The 18,719-nt window shown below is 40.2% G+C and overlaps 2 protein-coding genes across 2 annotated transcripts; one reads left to right on the top strand and one right to left on the bottom strand.

Moving 5' to 3' along the window:
• Positions 1 to 455: 455 nt before the first annotated feature.
• TEX30 (testis expressed 30) lies at positions 456 to 6,600 on the top strand. The gene is made up of 5 exons (XM_009288195.2): positions 456 to 722; positions 1,561 to 1,791; positions 3,292 to 3,343; positions 4,899 to 5,104; positions 6,286 to 6,600. The coding sequence occupies exons 2-5, from the start codon at positions 1,669 to 1,671 to the stop codon at positions 6,457 to 6,459; spliced, it is 555 nt and encodes a 184-aa protein (XP_009286470.1). The 5' UTR covers positions 456 to 722; positions 1,561 to 1,668; the 3' UTR covers positions 6,460 to 6,600.
• A 265-nt stretch (positions 6,601 to 6,865) lies between these two features.
• On the bottom strand, positions 6,866 to 17,291 carry KDELC1 (KDEL motif containing 1). The gene is made up of 7 exons (XM_019474374.1): positions 17,076 to 17,291; positions 16,452 to 16,657; positions 15,634 to 15,711; positions 12,550 to 12,722; positions 11,044 to 11,281; positions 10,252 to 10,461; positions 6,866 to 9,899 (listed from the first exon to the last, which is right to left on the bottom strand). The coding sequence occupies exons 1-7, from the start codon at positions 17,155 to 17,157 to the stop codon at positions 9,711 to 9,713; spliced, it is 1,176 nt and encodes a 391-aa protein (XP_019329919.1). The 5' UTR covers positions 17,158 to 17,291; the 3' UTR covers positions 6,866 to 9,710.
• Between the last annotated feature and the right edge of the window lie 1,428 nt (positions 17,292 to 18,719).

The raw sequence follows: 18,719 nt of genomic DNA, 5'->3' as shown, positions 1-18,719 counted from the left end.
TCTAAGGATCTAAGGAACCCCCGTGCGGGGGAAGGGGGGGGGGGTGGGCGCCTCTGCCTTCCCAGGAGAGGTGTAAACGTGGCTGGGTGGGCGCCGGGCCGCCGGGTGTCTTCACTGAGCAGCGGCCTGGTGGTCAGGGAGCAGCAGCTCTGGCTGTTCAGGCTTCTGCCCGTCTCTGTACACACGCGTAGGGCTGCTGGCTGTCCCGCAGGTCTGGCTGCCGCTCGCTGGCATCCTCCACCCGTTTCAGCTGGGCAGAGACTGTACAGGTAGCAGCTTCGTGAGGCCACTGACAACCTCCTCCTTCCCTGTGCGCGGTGCCCCTGTAGGACCACTGCCAAGGAGAGCCTTTGGGAGGCAGCGGTGGCACGAAACAGTGTTTCATCCCAGCCCCAGGGTGTTTTCCTTTTTGCTTTCAGAAGCTGCAGCACGTTCAGGGCCACATGTGCTGTCCAGTCCCCTTTCATTCAGCTCAACATCGGCTGGTCTTGTGTCTCGTTCAGCTCCTCCTGATGTCTGTCGCGACTGGAGGTCCTCCGCCAGCCTGAAGCTGGCTTTGTCTGAACTTGTGCCGTCTCCCTCCTGTCCCTGGGGAAAGTTCAGTCTTTGACTCTGTGCAGGCTGCCGCTCCGCTCAGTGGTTACCACTGTGTGATTCGGAAATGCTTGCTGGGCTGTGTCTTCATGTCTTCTATTTCTGTGGTTTAGGCTGCTAGTTAGAGAGTAAGTGCTTTGCTTATCTTAGAGTGTCAATTATACAAATAAATGAAATATTTATCTTGTGGCATCTGCCAATATTTATTATTGAACACTTAATGAAAAAAGTAATTCCTGTGGTTTTTTTCTTGTAGTTGCATGTAATATCTAAAACTAGTGTATTCAAATCCATTTTTCATAATACTCTGTTTTGGTCTTTTCCCTGTGTAATCAAGCTTGTACATGGATCCTACAGCTACAGGATTAAACAGTTGCTGTCAGCATGGAGTTCTCTTAATCCTATATACTCCATATGGCTCTATAGACCCAAAGTGATTTGGTTGTAATAAATCTTTAGAAGCTTCCTTAATTCTTTTATTTAAGAATGTCTGTGATAGATGGGAGATAAAAATACTTTTTCCACTACAGGAAGCTGTAATTGTAGAAGAGTTCATATTTCCTATTTATTTTTAAGTCTTAGAGAAGAGTTAATTTTTCTTATTGTGGAAGACTTAATATTCAAGTCAATTATGGTAGTTAGCTCTTGAATAGCTACATATAGATATATAGAGAAGGTAAGAAGCATTTCAGTTTATGCCTTGAAGCATCCTTTGAAGCTAGGGATGCTTCATTTTCTAATGGAGAAAATAAAGTGTGGAGTGATAAGGTGACTTGCCCATTATTGCGTGGAAAATCTTTGAGCCAGAGGTAGAGTTACTCATTTAGTGCTCTTAAACAGAAGAAATAAAAGTGGACTTGCAATTTGGGTTTCTTTCTTAATTGTCCGATTTTTCTTCATCGTAATGTGTAGACTGGGAGCATGCTTTCTTTTTTTTTTTTTAATTACACTGTTTTTTGTTTCTAGGTTAAAGTGAAAATACCTTTTGGAAACAAGTATCTTGATGCTATCTTTTCTGTCCCAGAGAAGAAATCAACATATGGAGTGATTCTTACCCATGGAGCTGGCGGAGATATGAATTTCCCTCACTTAGTGTCTTTGGCAGCCTATCTTGCATCCCATGGAGTTCTGTGCCTGCGGTTTACTTGTAAAGGCCTTAACATTGCTTATAGGACTAAGGCCTTCAAAACAGTTGTGGTAAGAAGTAAAATTATGCCAAAGCTTAGATCCGTGGGTGCACAGGATTTAAAAAAAACCAAAAATCCTGTCTGCTTCTGGTTTTCTTAAATTACCACCAGCTATTAGTCAAGCAGCAATGGGAAAATTAGAAATGATGGTTAGCTGGATGGAGCAGTGCCCATAAGCAGAAACAGCAGGAGCAATTTTTATACAGGCAATAGCTAGAACAGCTGCAGCAAATACATGGGTTAGAGTTCAGGGAGAGAAGGAAAAACTTGAGAAAAGGATGTGAAGAAAGCAAGTATGTCTTGTGGAAAAACAGCTGGAAAAAATGAAATATTTAGGATGGAAACAAGAGCTAGGTATTCTGGGAGGGCTTGGTGAGGGGAAGAGGGTTAGGGGATACAGCTTTGGGAGCGGTTTTGAGAGGAAAGAAGCTGACCTGGGAATTGTGCTGGGTATCTGAGGGTTGGCAGCTGGGAGAACAGGACTTTGGGGAAAGAGTAAGGGACTCTGGGTCGCAGGAGGAGTTGAAGCAAGAGAGATTGGGAGTAGCATATGGGAGCCCTAGAACCTAAATAGTCTTTGATTTCCAGATCAGTTTAAACTGTTATATGCGTGTGTTTCTCTCTTGCTGCTGTTGCTGCTACATTATTTAAGATGCTCTTGTATACCTAGATTTTGTTAAAATGAGCAACCTTTGTTATAATAGTATCAGCTTAGAGTATCTTCCTGTTCTGGAGTGCGTAGGAAGGAGTGGAAATTTTCTCCTGATTAGCCACTTTTACTGTGGCATGGGAAGGTAGCATTGAGCATGAGACATTTTTATCAGGGAACTAAGTCCAGTTCTTAAGGAATTCATTTGTATGATGTCATTGTGATTATATGTACATTAATTTGAAGTTAGACTTTGCTAGCTTTAATGGGGATCTGTTCTCCATTCTTTTTTGAAGAAGCATAACGTTGTTAGTGAGTTTATGTTAATATGCTGCTGTGTAAAGGTAATTTAAAGGCCTCTGCTAAGATAGTATCTGATTAGTTATCTCCTAAAAACTGGAAAATTTGTTGCTGAATTTTATCTTCTCTGTCAGACATAACTGATTGTGTCTTAAACTGAAACATAACTGATATGTGACCTCAGCCTCAGTGAAGGGCATTTTTGCAAACTTATTTTGCCTTTTGACGGTCTAAGAGTGTGCATGCGGTCTGTCACTAGAACTAAGTTGATACACAGTAACTGTTTTACCTTTTGGTAACTTGATAGGGCATCTGAAATTTTAGACTTGCTGAGAACTAATGTGAAATTGCTTATGTTTGTTATGTTGTTACTGCAGAATATTATGAAATCATTTGTGTGAAAAAACAAGATAGCAACTTGTATGTATCTGTTCTTTGTTTAATCTGCAGTGCTGAAAGAGTTTCCCATTTTGTGTTTAGTAGCTGCAAACAAAAAAGATCCCTGCCTCTCAGCTGCCTTAATTCTGACTTGCAATGTTTCTCTTCATCTTATTTCTTCAGGAATACTTAAAGCTTTCTGATGATTATAAACTTTTGGGTGTCTTCCTTGCAGGTATTGTTTTTACTACCTATAATTTTCTCTCTTATACTGCCTCTAATGATAGCAATCTGTAATTACTCCATTTTTTTTAAGTCTGTCCCACTTTGGTAAGAAGTGAGTGAACAGATGTGGATGACAGGTTTCGGTTTGAGGTGGGCACTAAAAGCTTGCTGTCTAACTTGGGAACAAGCTGAATAAACTCCCACTAGTCAGTATTGCCTAGGGAGAGCAATTCAGCTATCTGCTGGGAGGACCTCCTTTACAAAGAGTTGAATGCTCTGTAACCTTCATTAACTGATTAGCAGTCCACTGGCTGCCACGGGAACGCAAGTGCCAAGCCCGCTTACAGATCTGTGTTGGGGTGTCTGAAGGCCACCAGCCCTGTAGCCGGTGGCTGCGCGGGGCGGGTGTGCAGCTCGGCTCTCTCGCGGCTGGCTTGAGCAGCACTGCTTCTCGGGTCGCAAATGGGAACATCCAGCCTGCGGCTTTCACCGCGTTCTCTTGGGGGCATGGCTGTCTAGACCTATTCACCCTCCTCATGGTGCCACAGATCTCTCTCCAGAAGGAGGAAGGAAAGAGCAATAGGCCATGTTTTGCAGGAACTTTGCGAGAAAACTTCCTTGTTGCTTGTAAGTGACAGGGCATGAGTTCTCCGATTACCCGTGTGTATTTTTTAACTGTGGGTCTTGAAGAATTTTGGTTAATGGTAAATGGAAAACCATTTTGCCAAAGCAGGTTTTGGTAGATAAAACCTAGTGGCAGATAGAAAATCAGTTCTATTTATGTGAAAAAGGGAAGTAGATGGGTGTGACTAGCGATAACTTGATACGGGAAACCCTGAATATTCTCTGACTAAGCGAAACCAAATCTGCGCTGATGCAAGTTAATCCCACTGGAATCAGCCACTTCTAACACTCAATTACAGAGCATTGTCAGCTCATATGCCTCTTCTTTGAGGAGGTATTTTGATATCCCCTTGCTGTTACTGACTGACCTCATGCTACAACTTCACACTTAATTTCCCCCCTCGCCCCTGCCTTCTAACTTTTACTTTTAGGCTGAAGTTTGAGGTGTGCATACACACTTGTTGGATTTGTTTTGGGACTAAGGCACGTAAAACTTTGTTTTTAGTTTGAGCAGATTAAGGTTGCGTGAAAAAAATGATACAAGATAATAGCATTGCTATTTGGAATTTCAAGGGTCTGGAGCATAGGACCTGTCCCTCTCTTCCTCCTGCCCCCAGGATGGGCTGTTGTTCCTTCCAGTATTGCAAAGGATCCTCCTCCATTTATCTTATCTTTTTTTGTTTGTTTGTTTTGTTCCCTTCTTTTTTTAAATGGGGATGTGAAAACATAATATAACCAGACAAATATTTTAGCAGAAAATACTGAAATTAGGATTAATATTTTTCATGCAGTAGATGAATAAAAGCATCCCTAGCATCTTGTACTACTGGTACACTGAAATACACTCAGTTACATTGGGTTTTGGAGTTGTTTACTCGAACAGAATGTAGGTGAGGTGACAGCAGATACACTTTTTTCCTTTATTTTAACATGGGAGAAAGGCCGTTCCATGGGCTCACGAGCTGCTGCCTCTGTGATACGTCATCTTAGCCAGGAGGACGATGATGACTTCATTCAAGGTCTAGTATGTTTATCTTACCCATTGCATCGACCAAAACTTCAGTCCAAGCTCCGGGATGAAGATTTGTTATTTATCAGGTGTCCGGTGTTGTTTGTCTCAGGATCAGCAGATGAGATGTGCGAAAAAGTGAGTACCCTTGTAAATCCTGCTATGAAGGGGCAGTATGGAGGAATAGGAATGAGTCTGAGTGACGTCTGTACTGGTATAGATAGCTGTGACTTTGGTTAACAGCCTTTTCTAAATATATATATTGTCTGAAGGAAGCCTTGGGTAGGAAACTTCATCGGACATAAGGAAGCTTGGCGGTGCTTTCTTTTGCTGCTTAAAACTTCTGGATTGTGCTTGATCATCCACTTTAGTAAACTCATCTTTTGGCCGCTAAAATACTGCTAATTTAAATGTTGTCTTTTTTATAGGATAAGATTGTACAAATTAACTCGCTCCTTCCATAGGCCACTTTTATTTGCTCTTCTGTTTTAACCATTTCAGGTTACAAAACACAAACACTGTGCTGTGCTACCAGTCCACATTCGTCACGTTTTCATGACAAATTCTAGCAAAGCAGTTCTACCCACAAGTCAGACTTCTGTGGTAGAAAGTGGTATTTTTGTAGAGATGAAGAACAGGTGTGCAGAGATCAGAATACAGTGGTTTTCTGCCTTGTTTTCTTGCAAATAGGTATCTGTTGTTCTTGAACGGTTCAACTTGAATTTGGGACTGTGTGCAACTGGCATTTTCCATGCTTGGACGGTTTCTAAGGAGTCATAATGCTTTCATGAGGAGGCATCACCAAAATAAGTCAGGCTAGCAACCAGCAGATCCTTGGAGTGCCTTCTTAATAGGGAAATCTTTAAGACTTGCGGAGCTGGTTCTTAGATCTGTTTGCTGAGAAAGTTGAACAGAGTCAAAGCCAGTCTCCAGGGAATTGTATTGCTACTCTGCCACTGTAGACAAATCTGACGTCAGAAGTTCTGTCATTTTATTGCTAGTACTACCTGCTGGCAGTAAAAGTGGATTCCTTCATCCTTCCCCCTTTGGGGGCAAGGAGCCCGCACAAGGTTGTGACCTTTAAGTTCTAATTTTCTGCTCTTCTGTGTTTGAGTGAGGGCTAACCTTTGAGCGAATTCCATTACTGAACACAGCATCATCATATCTTTTCTATCAACATGTTTTTAATGTGCACGCAGATCTATTTTCTTTTTAAGAGCTGCCTATTATGTGTTGCACAAGCAAAGCGAGAGATATCTGAGTTGCACAGTTTGTAGCAACTGACTCTCTTAACTTTTTCATTCTTATTGTCTCCATAGCAATTGCTAGAAGGTGTGGCAAGCAAAATGAAAGCGCCTAAAAAAATCCATTGGATTGATAAAGCAAACCATGGGATGGCAGTCAAAGGACGAACAACAGACGATGTCATGGAAGAAATAAATGCGCAAGTTTTTTCTTGGCTCAGAGAGAATATTGAACTGGAGCACATGTGACTTGCAGTGTTTAAGCAGTATCTTCATTTAGCTTTTCCTACATGCAGCCAATTAGAGTTCGTTATTTCTGAGAGGTATTTTTTAAAACACGTATTTTCAGAGGTCTAAGTGTAAGTGCAAATAAGATACTTTTGTGTGAATGAAAAAAATGATGCAAAACAATAAAGAACTTGTCGAAGGAAGGACAGAAAATTACCAAACATTTAATACCATGGCAGCATTGTTTTCTGTGTTTCTATGCAAATAACTCTATATAACGCTCAGTGCTCTGCATTAACAACTAAATGCTTGTGACTGATATTTGAAGTAATATATGGGAAAGAATCTGTTTTGACAGCAAATCTTTAGATGCATTTCATCTGAGTATATATTACTGTTGCTATACTTGTTTGAAACTAAAACCTACTGATCTGTAGAATCCTGCGAGCAGGATCCCCTGAGGCCGGCCAGCATGGGTTGTACTACTCTGCCTTGGTGCCGTATCCTGGTGCTCCAATGTGCTTGAACACCTGTGACACAGGTAGAGGAATCTCTTGTCATTTACAATGTCGCTACCCTAAGGAGCCAGATTCTCGGCCTGTGCGGGGTGGAGGAGGAGGAGGTAATGTAGGCACGGTTGTGCATGAGGAGCAAAGAACATGGGTCAGTTTTGAAAAGTCACCCTCCAGCAACTTCCCTTGCGTAAAGGACTGATGACAGAGGCCCTTTGGAGAGATGGGCATGGAAGACTATTAAATAAAAAACGACTGATAAAAGACAAATGTTTATACTGGTGGAGGAACTCCTGGAGGAGGAAGCAGTTATGACGTGTTGCACAAGGCTTCTGTCAGGAGGGCTCAGAAGAGGCAGGTGGGGGTCTGGACCTCATTACCCATTAGCAGAAGGAACTCGGGTCTTCAACTGAGCTCTGACGTTGCAGAGTGGATGAAATACTTTGGGCGTGCTTGCAGCTGCAGACATCCCCATTGTGGGCTACGAGTAACCTGTTGGTATAACCAAAGGTTATGGCTATATGCTAACTGCTTTCAGCCAAGTCATCAGCGAGTATCAGCTGAATGGTGACCCTGAGATGGAATGGCTGGTTGGTCCTGAGCAAAGCATCTTGTTTGTTTCTCCTGAGATGGTGGTGTCGTCTCCACTGCCAAGAGCTCCCTAAAACCTGCTCTGGTCGTTCTGCATCTTGCAGCTTGCTGCTGCAGTGCGACCAGTTGAATGCGAACAGGCAGCTTTAGCCTCAGGGTTGTTCTTGGGAGCAGTTTCGTGTGTGACAATGCAGAGCTGCTTAAATGTATGCCGAGTCAGCCCTGGTGAGCCGAGAGGATGTCTATGATGTTTTGGTCAGGTGCTTAGATCGGATAGCTTTATTTTGGGGTGCTCTATTGTCTAAAAGATCTATTTAAGACTCTAGGTTAGTATAGTTAAATTATAACATATATTGTTTACCACATGATCAAACAAACTACGCCTTACGCTTGCTTTTACTATAGTAAAAATAACAGGCAGGTGAAAGTTAAAAATCAGATACAATATTCTTCTGTTGTTTCTCACAAGATGCCTCAAGAACGCTGATCTCTCAGCAGTAGCGTTGTTCAAGAAGCACAGCACACATCTAAATGTTTGCAAAGAAAATAACCGCATGGTTTTTAAATTGACTGGCTGTGTTACAGAGAAAATAAATCCTCACTTTGGACTGGAAACATATGCGCTAACCATAGAATTCGATGAATTTAGACGACTTTAAATCCACCTACGGATCATTTTCAGATGATGTTGATATGCTCAGAAAGTAACAGTTGAATTACTTAGTATCAGCGGAAAGCAAGTATTTTAAAAATAGACTAGACTGTTGAAACAGGGATCGGTTTAGTTTCAGTAGTCACTGCTCAATGCTACTTAATTCTTTTCGTATTGCCAAAGAGACTGAGTTTCACAGACAAAGCATCTGTGAAAAATCATATGGAACTTAAAACTTTTATCTAATATTCCTAAAGTGTCCAATAGCACGGTGGTTTTCCTTCAGGTTAAAAGGATGTATCACAAACCCCACGTCACCGTCTTTGAGAATACTGATTCTCTCAGAAGGAACAAAGTTATAGTCTGAAAAAGATGACAATTCTTACCTGCCCTTTTTTGCAGGACATGCTTGTGAATAGACTCAGTGTAACAAGCATGAGTAAAAAGTATCTGCATTTCCTAGGTATCTCAGGACAGTAACACATGACTGATACAAACATGGTTTTTATTTAAAAAAAAAAGTTATAAAAATGTTTTTGAACAAGGCTCTGCAACCACTGCATGATAAAAAGGAAATAGGGAATGCTTGGTTTTCTTCCATATGTAGATCATGATACAGTAAACTTCATAATATCTATTGACATTATCCACTGGCATTTTAATCCAAATTTTTCTTCTTTCCTTAAGAAGGCATTCTGAACGTAGGTAAATATTCAAAGAATTATCTTATTTCTTTCTGTCAGAGTTCATCTTTGGCCTGTAGTCAAGAAAGAAGAAACGTTTTTCAGTTAATTGGAAACTCAATTTTTAACTGTCTAGTCCTGCAAATACATTACGAAATGTTTCCAAGCTCGACAGACGTTAATGGTCTGGTAACTGATACCACGGGCTATTGAGCAATGGCTGTTCCGATTTGGTTGAATATGAACCGAGGGCATCCAGCATTTTATGTTGAACAGTGTACGTACTGTACCTTTTTTCTGTGGCAAGTACATGGAAAAAGGTCATCATCAGGCTGCTGCACTTTCTCCATCCCATCTCTGATTTTTGGCTCGCTCACTTGCAAGCTGGCATATTCCTAGTTTTAAAAAAGGAAGGTATCGTTAATTCACGAACTTGTTGGATTGTACATCTGGTTGTAAACACCGCACCAACTCAGCTGAGTAATTCTGTGAAAACTCTGGGGCTACACAATCTGTTACTCCACGCTGTGTCACAGACAGGGTAAGCAGATACTTGACTGCAGACAGGAGCCCCTTCGGGTGCCTCGCTGGAGTTCTGGTATCTCGGTGCTAATGCACAGGTATTTTCAGCTGTGGTTCACAGCGTCTGCGTCTGATGTGGAATTCTTTGATCATTGTGGGAAACATATTCTTGCAGATTAGATCAACGTTGACGTGATCCGATTGCTCCTCTGAAACCGCCAGCGTAGTCTTAAGGGGTTTCATAGGAATTAACTGCATGCAGTGTTTGTAAACAAACTGAAGTTCTAACTTGCTGCTGCTTGCTTTGTGGCTTCAAGTACTGGACTGGCCAATTTCCAGCAGCTCCGTTGCCCTGAATTCTTTCTCTGGGTTTTCTATTTTTGTGGTATTAGCCGTTAAAAATACACTAACCTGGAAAAGTTTGAAATAGTAACAAAAAATGTGATCCCCCATGAGATTGTTTCTTGCAAATTCCTGTCCAGATTTTGCAATATTTTTTGCCTGTCAAAGAAAACAAAAGTTTTTTTAAAATTCTCAAAAAACTGTAGCTATTTCAGTATTGATTCTGGAGTTCAGTATAGTGTTGACAGTTTAGGATAACCTATTTAAACATTCTTAATTTTAGAAGTAAGGCATTCTTATGAAAATACTCTTAATTTTTCCAAAGTTCAATTTAGTTTCCAATTAAGGGCAGTATTACGTATTTTTTTAAAAAGTATTTTTCTTATTTGTAGAGTTGATGACAATAATTTTTAAGTCCTCCTAATAGATTCTTTTGTTTTAAAGAAACGCACTTTTTGCTCTCTCTATTTTGTCTAGAAACATTGCTGAGTACTTCTAAATGCGTATTTACCTCTTCATCATGCTCTTTTGCCCACTGTAGTTTTTCTAGTAGATCACTCAGGTCACTTTTAAACGGAATATAATGTTTCCATGGCTGCAGCTCGTTATAAAAATGCTCATAGTAGATGGAGTCTTGCTTTAGCACCACGCTGTTTCCTGCTAGTAGATAAGGCAATCTGTATGCTGCCACAGTGCCATCAATATTAATTTGATATTTATACTGGAAAGAAAATGACCATAAGTTATTAACGAACAGAAGATCCAAGTAGCTTGGATTATATTATTCTGAGGGCACTGGTATTACTGACTTGCCGATATTGAGCAATGTAGGATTGGCTAGGCAAGCATCAATGTTTAAGTAGCTTTTATTATTTAGTTTGGAATTCATCACAGTGCTGGGTACACAGAGATGCCCTCTTCATCAATTAAGTTCTCCGGAAATTCTTAGACGCTCATCCTCGGGTGTGAGGGTAGGTGTGCCACTTCATCCACTGATTTTCCCACTATGTTAGTTATGTTAGTAGTCCTGATCGCTGAATCAGGAAAAAGAAATAAAAAGGAACTTGGAGTTATATAGATTACACAAGGTTCTACAGAACCTTTAGATGTAAATCAAACATTATTATCCTCAGCGTAAGAGCTACACAGCAGTTAATCCCACTGGAGGGATGCCTGTTCATGCTTGTTATTGGTGGTGTGCTGAAAAACTAAAAATCACTTTATTATCAATAATATATACAAAGTTATTTGATAACGGGAGGCACCGAGAACCTAGTTCTATGAAAAATGGTTAGTGGCTTACCTTAAAAAAATCAAAAAATGAAATGTGTTTAACAATGGGGCCATAGAGGCTTTCATCATGTTTAAAAAAAAAAAAGTTTGTGAAAGCAGCATCTATGATCTCTGGGTATTTTCTGCTCAGTTTTACAAGTTCAAGCCTCTCTTTGCAGCTGTCGCGTCCTCTCCAGAATGCCGTGGTATTCTTGTCTTCCCATGAAGGGCCAGTATTTGCTTGAACTGACATCATATCCAGGCTGACTCTGGAGGAGAAAGAAGAGATTTAATAGTGAAGCCTACTGGAAATTTTTTGAAGTGCAATTACTTAAAGAGTTTACAGTACCAGTAGGGAAATACAAAGGATGAAAGTAAGTCTAACCACTCTTTCAAGATTTCTTTACTGAAGGAGTGGTTAAACATTGGAAGAGGCTGCCCAGGGAAGTGGTGGAGTCCCCATCCCTGGAAGTATTTAAAAGACGTGCAGATGAGGCGCTTAGGGACATGGTTCAGTGGGCATGGTGGTGTTGGGTCGATGGTTGGACTCGATGATCTTAGAGGTCTCTTCCAACCTTAATGATTCTATGATTGATTCTAAGTCATGAGCACACCTGTATATGTATTGTATCAGTATTTTTGCAGCGATAAAAATAGATAAGGAATGTCAAGTTCACAGGCCTGTGGCAAGACAGCCATCAGTTCGACGACGATGTGGCATGTGGAAAGAGTACCTGTCAGTTGTCATGGAAAAAAGTGGCTGAAAGTGGATATGGTTGCCAGACAGATGAAGGTGATACAGGGTAATGCAATAACTGATAATGGTGATGAGGCAGTCATGATAGTCCAAAGCAAGGTTTTTATATAACTAGCTTAATACAACATATTTCACTTCCTTTGCTAACTTAAAACACATAAACTGGGGGGGGCAGGAGGGAGCAAATTTGGGAAAAGTCTTGATAATAAAGGAACCTGAACTGAATGCAGTGAAATAATGAACAAGTTCAAAGTCGATAACAAACATCTCTTAGAAGCTGGCTTTGTAGTGTTTCAAGACAGCGACAGGGCAGTTGCGCGGGCCAGTTATGATCAGTAATCAAAGTGGGAGGTCCTAGGTCAAGAATGCTGGCTACAGAGGGCTTTAAAAGGCACAGAAAAAAGATTCTAGGAAAATCAGGAAAAAAAGAGACCTGGCCAGTTGTCAACATGTTCATGGGGGGGAAACAAAGCAAACAAACAAAATACCTACTCTTGAAACATTCCATCTAAGTGCTGTTTTGAGTGACTTGACCATGTTTAGATTAATTTTGATTTTTTAAATAAAACAGTTAAGTATTTTAATGTATGTCATTTACGTTATATAATACATAACTTGGTTAATGTTAAGATATTGATTACATGGTTATTGCCTACCTACAGGGTGCCAATGTCTCAATGGATAAATAAAGAGTAAAACAGTTAATACACTGCTAATACAAATATCTTTTTGGAAGATCATTCACTGTAAATTTTGCGAAAGTTTTAAGCGATTGCTTACCGTCCCATAGTCTCCAAAACTGAATCTGTCAAGTCGTATGTTGGCATGACAATGTCTTTTGACTCACTGGACCCACACCATGAGAAGATGGGGTGCAGGTTCTGTGGGGACTTCTTTTTCTCCAGAGGCCAGTCCCCCAAATTAACAAAAAATTCTGCATCTGGCATTTTCACCTAAACAGAAGCAAAGCAGGCACAAATGCATTTTAATACAAAGCAGTATTCTTCTGCTGGCATCCTGCATTTTGAAAGCAACCTCACTAAGAGAAAAAAGAGCCAGGTCTCTAATATACTTAATGTACCTGTAATAAATTGTTAAAGTTTAGAAACTTGTTAGAAGTACTGAGACCAAAGAGTAAAGCCTACATTTTTTTTTAAAGATTTGCACATAAATACGCTCTCTTTTTTTTTTAAGGGATAGGAACACCCCAGTTTAGAGGATGGTTTCTTGTTACACTTTACATGATTGGCTGCCCAATCTTTGTACCAGGCTAGCACTGGGATCTAGTAAGCAATCGTATAGTTCCAAGGTAAGTTGAACCACCTTGTTGAGTAAATCAACAGAAGAGAAGTAACAGAAATGAACAGCCACGATGGGAAGACCATGTTTAGTCAGCGCTGGAGTTAATTATTAAGCATAACATCCTCACTGACTTAAAATAGTCGGTATATGGAACCATATCTGAAATCACTGTTGCAGCCAAAAAGCAAGCAAAATACTGTTGATCGCCAGGAAATGTTGTAACAGCAGGACAGAGGGCATAATTTTGCTGCTATATGAAACTTTGGTGCACCCCCATCTTCAGCATCGTGTGTGGTTCTGGCATTCGCAAACAACGTAAGAGAAGGTACAAAGAAAGGCAGCTACTATGATAGGGATGGACCAGCTGCCTTGTGAGGATAAGCTGAAAATGGTGGGACGCTTCAATTTGGAGAGCAGAAGGCTGAAGGCGACATACAGTTGAGTTTTACAGAACCCTGGAGGCACGTATAATGTCAGTGCAGAACTGATGCCGTATCTGTTCTTAATTCACCCTCTTCATGACATTAATTTTTTTAAAATATAAATCTCCACTACATCCCCCCAGTTGCCTCTTTCAAAGCAAAAGAATCCTGGTCAAATTACCTTGTCTTTGCATGCCTGAACAGCCTTCTTGCTGTGTAGTTCTTTTTGAGAAAGTGAAATGAGAACTGCACCGTTTTCACAAGATAGGCATGTCACAGATTTTATGCTGTGACATAATCTTTTTTTCTTTTGTTTTTGCCTCCCTCCTTAATAAGTCTTAATTGGGTATTTGACCATTATGAACATCTGATTATTATACTGGCGTTTTTGGAAAACTGTTGGAATAACTTCAAGATCTCTGTCCTGACGACTAACGGCTAATTTAGAGATCGTGATTGTCCAACACTACTGACACCGAGAACAGCTGACGTCCATCTTCCACAGAGCAACCTTTTGGATTATTAAAGGCTATGTTCACGTCTTCCCTTAGACACTGTTAGATGAAACAATCCCCGCTTAAATGAATCTTCATTTGTATGTCTAGTCATTCTTACCGCTTCCCTGTGCAATGTCAGTGATTGAACATTCTTTCTTGAAGCATGACACCCAAAGGCAGACACAGTGGCATAACCGATCCATTACTAATCCTGAGTATAGTGGAAAGGTTACTTTACATTTCTTTCGTGTGTTTGTTCTGCTAATGTGTGTGTTTAGCTTTTCACAACAGCATGCCACTGTTGGCTCGTGTTAAATTTGTGATACTGTAACCATCACACTTTTCTGCAGAAAATAACCACTCAGTCCCTATTTTAAATAGGTGTCATAACTATATGACTTATCCAGCCTTTGTGTAGTAGCCTGCCCTCGTCACTTTATTTTATCCATTTTTCCATATAATTTCTCTTACTTGTTAAGAAAATTTTTAATTATGATGCTGTACTGTGAGGTGCTTGCAGGTTCTTTCATTTTTGTTCTCTGAAAATTCAATAAGCATATTCTCTAGTCCATCATTCAGTCAAAATATAACTAAATTATTAAATGGGGACTGAACCTAGGACAAATTACTGAAGAATACATTTGTGACACCTTTCACTGCTCTGGAAACATTGGCAACTACTGTTTAAGTAAGGCTTTCCAAGCAGGTTACAGTAGTTTCTTCTAGGCAAAGTTTTCCTATCTCGTTTATGAGAAACTTGTGAGACTTACCCTCTTGTTATAGAAAGAAATTATATAGTTATTTTTTATGATAAATCCATGTTGTTTCCTACCAATTAGCTTATCTTTCAGCTGCTTATAAATAATGTGTTTATTTTTTATTAGATTTTTAAGGAACTGTTTTTAGGTGAACAACTTCATACTTCAGTAGCTCCTCTCTCTACTTTCCTTTTTAATAGACAAAGCGCTTTGTCTTTTTACAGTCAAAAATAGATATTAACTCAGATATCTTTGTATTTCTCTTACTACTCTCTTTATGTAATAATCGCATATGTGTGTGCTGAAACTTCAGCCCTGCTATATTCTGTCACTATGTACATAATGTCAGATTTTCTTCCAAAGCTTTCCTCGGAAAGAGTCTGTGTGGTGCTTTTTGCTTGTACATTGAGGGAGTTTTCCCACGTGCCACCTGTTGGGCTTTTGGTGCTCTTTCTCAACCCTTCCCATCTTGTCTTCAACATATGGAATTTAATGGAGAACGATACACATTCCCTATTTTTTTCAGTCATCCTGTAAAATGTACCAGCAGAGACAGAGTTTTCTATTAGATGCTACAGGATGATTTTTTTAGTCTATAGAAAAAAAAAAAAAACCCAAAACCACACTCTGTCCAAATCTATCAAACTCTCCTATAAAAGCCTGCTATTCAATTAACGTTTGTGATACTCCATACACTGATCAGATAGCATTCTAGAACACGCCAACTTCAAACAAGGAAAATCCATCTGACCTTTCCATTATTAATCAAAGAACAAGAAGGGCTTTTTAACAGAAATAGCAGCAAATATGCTGAAGTATATTTGTTAAGCCCAGGCTTCTATGAAGTAGGACATACAGAATAAATGACCGTACAGATGTACTCACTTTTCTTGTCAAAGAAAGCAGTATGGCATCCATGAAAATTCTGAAGCCAACATGTTCCCCATACGTCTTTATATAAACCTGAAAATAAACAAAGGTTTTACTGGTCTGGTGTTTTCATTTCAGAGAACGGCTGGCACAATTTAGACCTTTTTTAATCACTTAGTAAGTAACTGGTCAGGCAGATTGTATGGCTGTATAGATTTATGAATCAGCTGGGAAGCTTTAGAAATCTCATATCTCTAAGTCATCACAGAAAAGCGACCAAAAAAAAAAGGACAAGCTTTGCTTGCTTTTGCAGACGTTTTAGGTCTGTCTCATGGAAACAGAAACTGGTTGCCTGTTTCAGTTGTGTTCCATTGTTCTCATTTTCACACCAAACTCTACTGAAGTCAGTACAGTTTTGTTAAAGAGAATTGTAGCTCTGATCCTCAGTGGAGCTAAAAGTGGTATTTCTTTACCTCAGTATTATGCACAATGTAATTTATTGATGCATGTCAAATTAGATGATCGTGACACTCCACAGCAGTATTACTCAGAGAACAGGAAACTGAATTAGCGTTTAGGAGACTTGGGTCTGTGCCCAGTACTCACACTGATTCCTTGGAAAGTAATTTGCCTTCACTGTGCTTCAGTTGTAACGTGGACAAAAAGTACTTTACAAAGTAGGACAGATATTGTTGAGCTCATATACAAACTGCGAAGTATTCAACGACAGAGAAGCAAGCAAAGGAAGTTTCTTAAAGAACAGACTACAAAAAGCCTTTCAACTGGGAACAGCCAAACAGCCTAGTTGTATATCAGATCAACCCATTCCGTACCTCGTTGTCTTTGATGGTGTAATGACACAAGCTCTGCCTTTGTCCAAACCTCTGCGGAATTTCTTTTGCAATCTTATCTGGATCAACAATGGGAAAATTTGCTAGGTCTCTTTGAATCTGTGGAATGATTTGAGGGCAGTTCATCTCTTCCAGCCATGCGCTGCTCTCCTCCTGAGGGCAGTCACAGTTTTCATGGTAAATAGGTCCTATCAGGAACACAATTATTATTTTAGTTTTAGTTAGTCACGCTATTGAGCTGTTGAGATCACAAAAGAGGGTCAGGCACTGAGCGTTTATTGCTTAGGGCCAAACCTTCAGCAACTCTAAATGGACACGTCTGAACTTTTTTTGACTCCGATGGAGTCATGCCAAGCTATATCAGCTTCTGTATGAGCCCTCTACCTGTATTTGCTAGGCAACAGCTTCACAGCATTTGTTTCTTTTTATTATTTTGAATAGTACACGCAGGATGCTTATAATGAATTCATAATTCCAATGGGATTTAATAGTCCGGAGAGGTACTGAGGTCCCACAGAATTCTATGCTAATCCTAGAAGACATTCTGGGACACAGTTTGTGAGAAAAAGCCACGATAGGAAATCTGTGTGTAGAGCTGCTTCTTACCTTTTAAAATATATGGAGACTTTGCGACATGTTTATCTCCAGTTTTGACTTCTATCTTCAGGTTTTTGTAGCTTGCATACATCCTGTATCTTACAAGGAAGGAACCATCTTTCCTGTCTAATACTTGCACACCAACCCGAGTGAACTGTTCATCAGGAGCAGTGATCTTCACCTGGAATGCATTTTCACCTGGTGATGAAGTGAACCTACCCAGAGAATAAGTGGGAGCTTAATAAAAAAGGAAACACACAACAGCTTTCTTAATCTGATCCATTCCTTTTCAAGTTGACAGATTTCCAGTGACTTCACTGAGCCACGCTAGGTCTTTATGGGCATATCCTAACGTTCACTTGCAAGGCGTGATTTTTCCCAAAGAGAATTTTGTTAGGCCACCTAACACGTCTCATGCTGTTAGAAGCATTAGGTATCAAGAAGGTTCCACCCAGATATTCATGAACACACCTCCAGAATCACTTGGTGCCCTACGCGTTGAACAGTGTTGGAAATACAGTCTTTGATTATATGGGAACAGAGCACCTTTAAAAATCCAGCATAGCTCTTGATTAGTAGTAGCTCAAGTGTAAAATGATAAGAAAGTAGAGAGCATGCAGATAAATGGATCTTGGTAGATATATCTTGGTGTCCTGTCCTGTAGGGACAGGACAAGGGGCAACGGTTTTAAACTGAAAGAGGGTAGGTTTAGGTAGGTTTAGATTGGACATAAGGAGGACATTTTTTATGACAAGGGTGGTGAGGCACTGGAACAGGTTGCCCAGAGAAGTTGTGGATGCCCCATCCCTGGAAGTGTTCAAGGTCAGGTTGGACGGGGCTTTGAGCAACCTGACCTAGTGAAAGATGTCCCTACCCATGGCAGGGAGGTCAGACCAGATGATCTTTAGAAGTCTTTTCCAGCCCAAACCATTTTATGATTCTATAAAAAAAATACTAGAAGCTTCCCTTTAGCAGCTTAGTAAGTCTATTATTTTACATACAGAAGCAAAATGTTTTCAGATTACTTTATTTTCCAGGTATTATTTAAGGAACTAAAGAATGAAGTTAAACCTCTTAATCATTATGGTAGCTCATACAGGGGAAAAAAAGGGATATTACAGATGCCAGTGTCTTGGTAGGGAAAAAACATTATAGTGGGATCACGTAATTCAATGTGTACTTATGGCATTTTGGTAAAATTCACCATACAACAATCATATAAAAATCTCCATAAAACCAAATAAAATAATTTGAAAAATCATTAAGTTATCACATATCATTGAGGTATTAACGAAGTTGGCACGGTCAAAATGCTGCATCTGCCAACTTTCTTCCACCCCTTTAAGCACGGTCCCAAATATGTAGGGAGAGCTTGGGATAGAGAGAGAGGTGGTGGGAGCGGCTGGACTAACGGATTACAGCCCAGCAGCCTGGTCACCTTTCCTGAAACTTGTCCAGACATACTAGAGAGCTGCCAGTTCAACTAAATGCAGGAAATATTTACTCTCCAAGACAAAATGAACTGGCAGCTTCCAGACTTGCACGTGCCACGGTGCATCTAATCTGGATGACCTGGATGGAGCGCTCTGAGCTCCTGTCTAGCTTGTACAGTCAGGGTTTCTTTCCCGTAGAAATGGAAAGCCACGAGTGTCC

This window comes from Aptenodytes forsteri, unplaced genomic scaffold (assembly GCF_000699145.1).
Source record: "Aptenodytes forsteri isolate BGI_AS27 unplaced genomic scaffold, ASM69914v1 Scaffold123, whole genome shotgun sequence".
Taxonomy (NCBI): Eukaryota; Metazoa; Chordata; class Aves; order Sphenisciformes; family Spheniscidae; genus Aptenodytes; species Aptenodytes forsteri.
The sequence above is the reverse complement of the archived record's forward strand: the minus strand, read 5'-3'. Positions and strand labels throughout refer to the sequence as shown.

Coding starts and splice junctions, on each gene's coding strand:
- TEX30 (XM_009288195.2), top strand. CDS start 1,669: ATGAATTTCCCTCACTTAGTGTCTTTGGCAGCCTATCTTGCATCCCAT. Junction 1,792..3,291: donor AGGCCTTCAAAACAGTTGTG/GTAAGAAGTAAA, acceptor TTATTTCTTCAG/GAATACTTAAAGCTTTCTGA. Junction 3,344..4,898: donor TTTGGGTGTCTTCCTTGCAG/GTATTGTTTTTA, acceptor CATGGGAGAAAG/GCCGTTCCATGGGCTCACGA.
- KDELC1 (XM_019474374.1), bottom strand. CDS start 17,157: ATGTATGCAAGCTACAAAAACCTGAAGATAGAAGTCAAAACTGGAGAT. Junction 11,282..12,549: donor GTTTTGGAGACTATGGGACG/GTAAGCAATCGC, acceptor TTTCTCCTCCAG/AGTCAGCCTGGATATGATGT. Junction 10,462..11,043: donor CATTTTTTGATTTTTTTAAG/GTAAGCCACTAA, acceptor TTTTCTTTCCAG/TATAAATATCAAATTAATAT.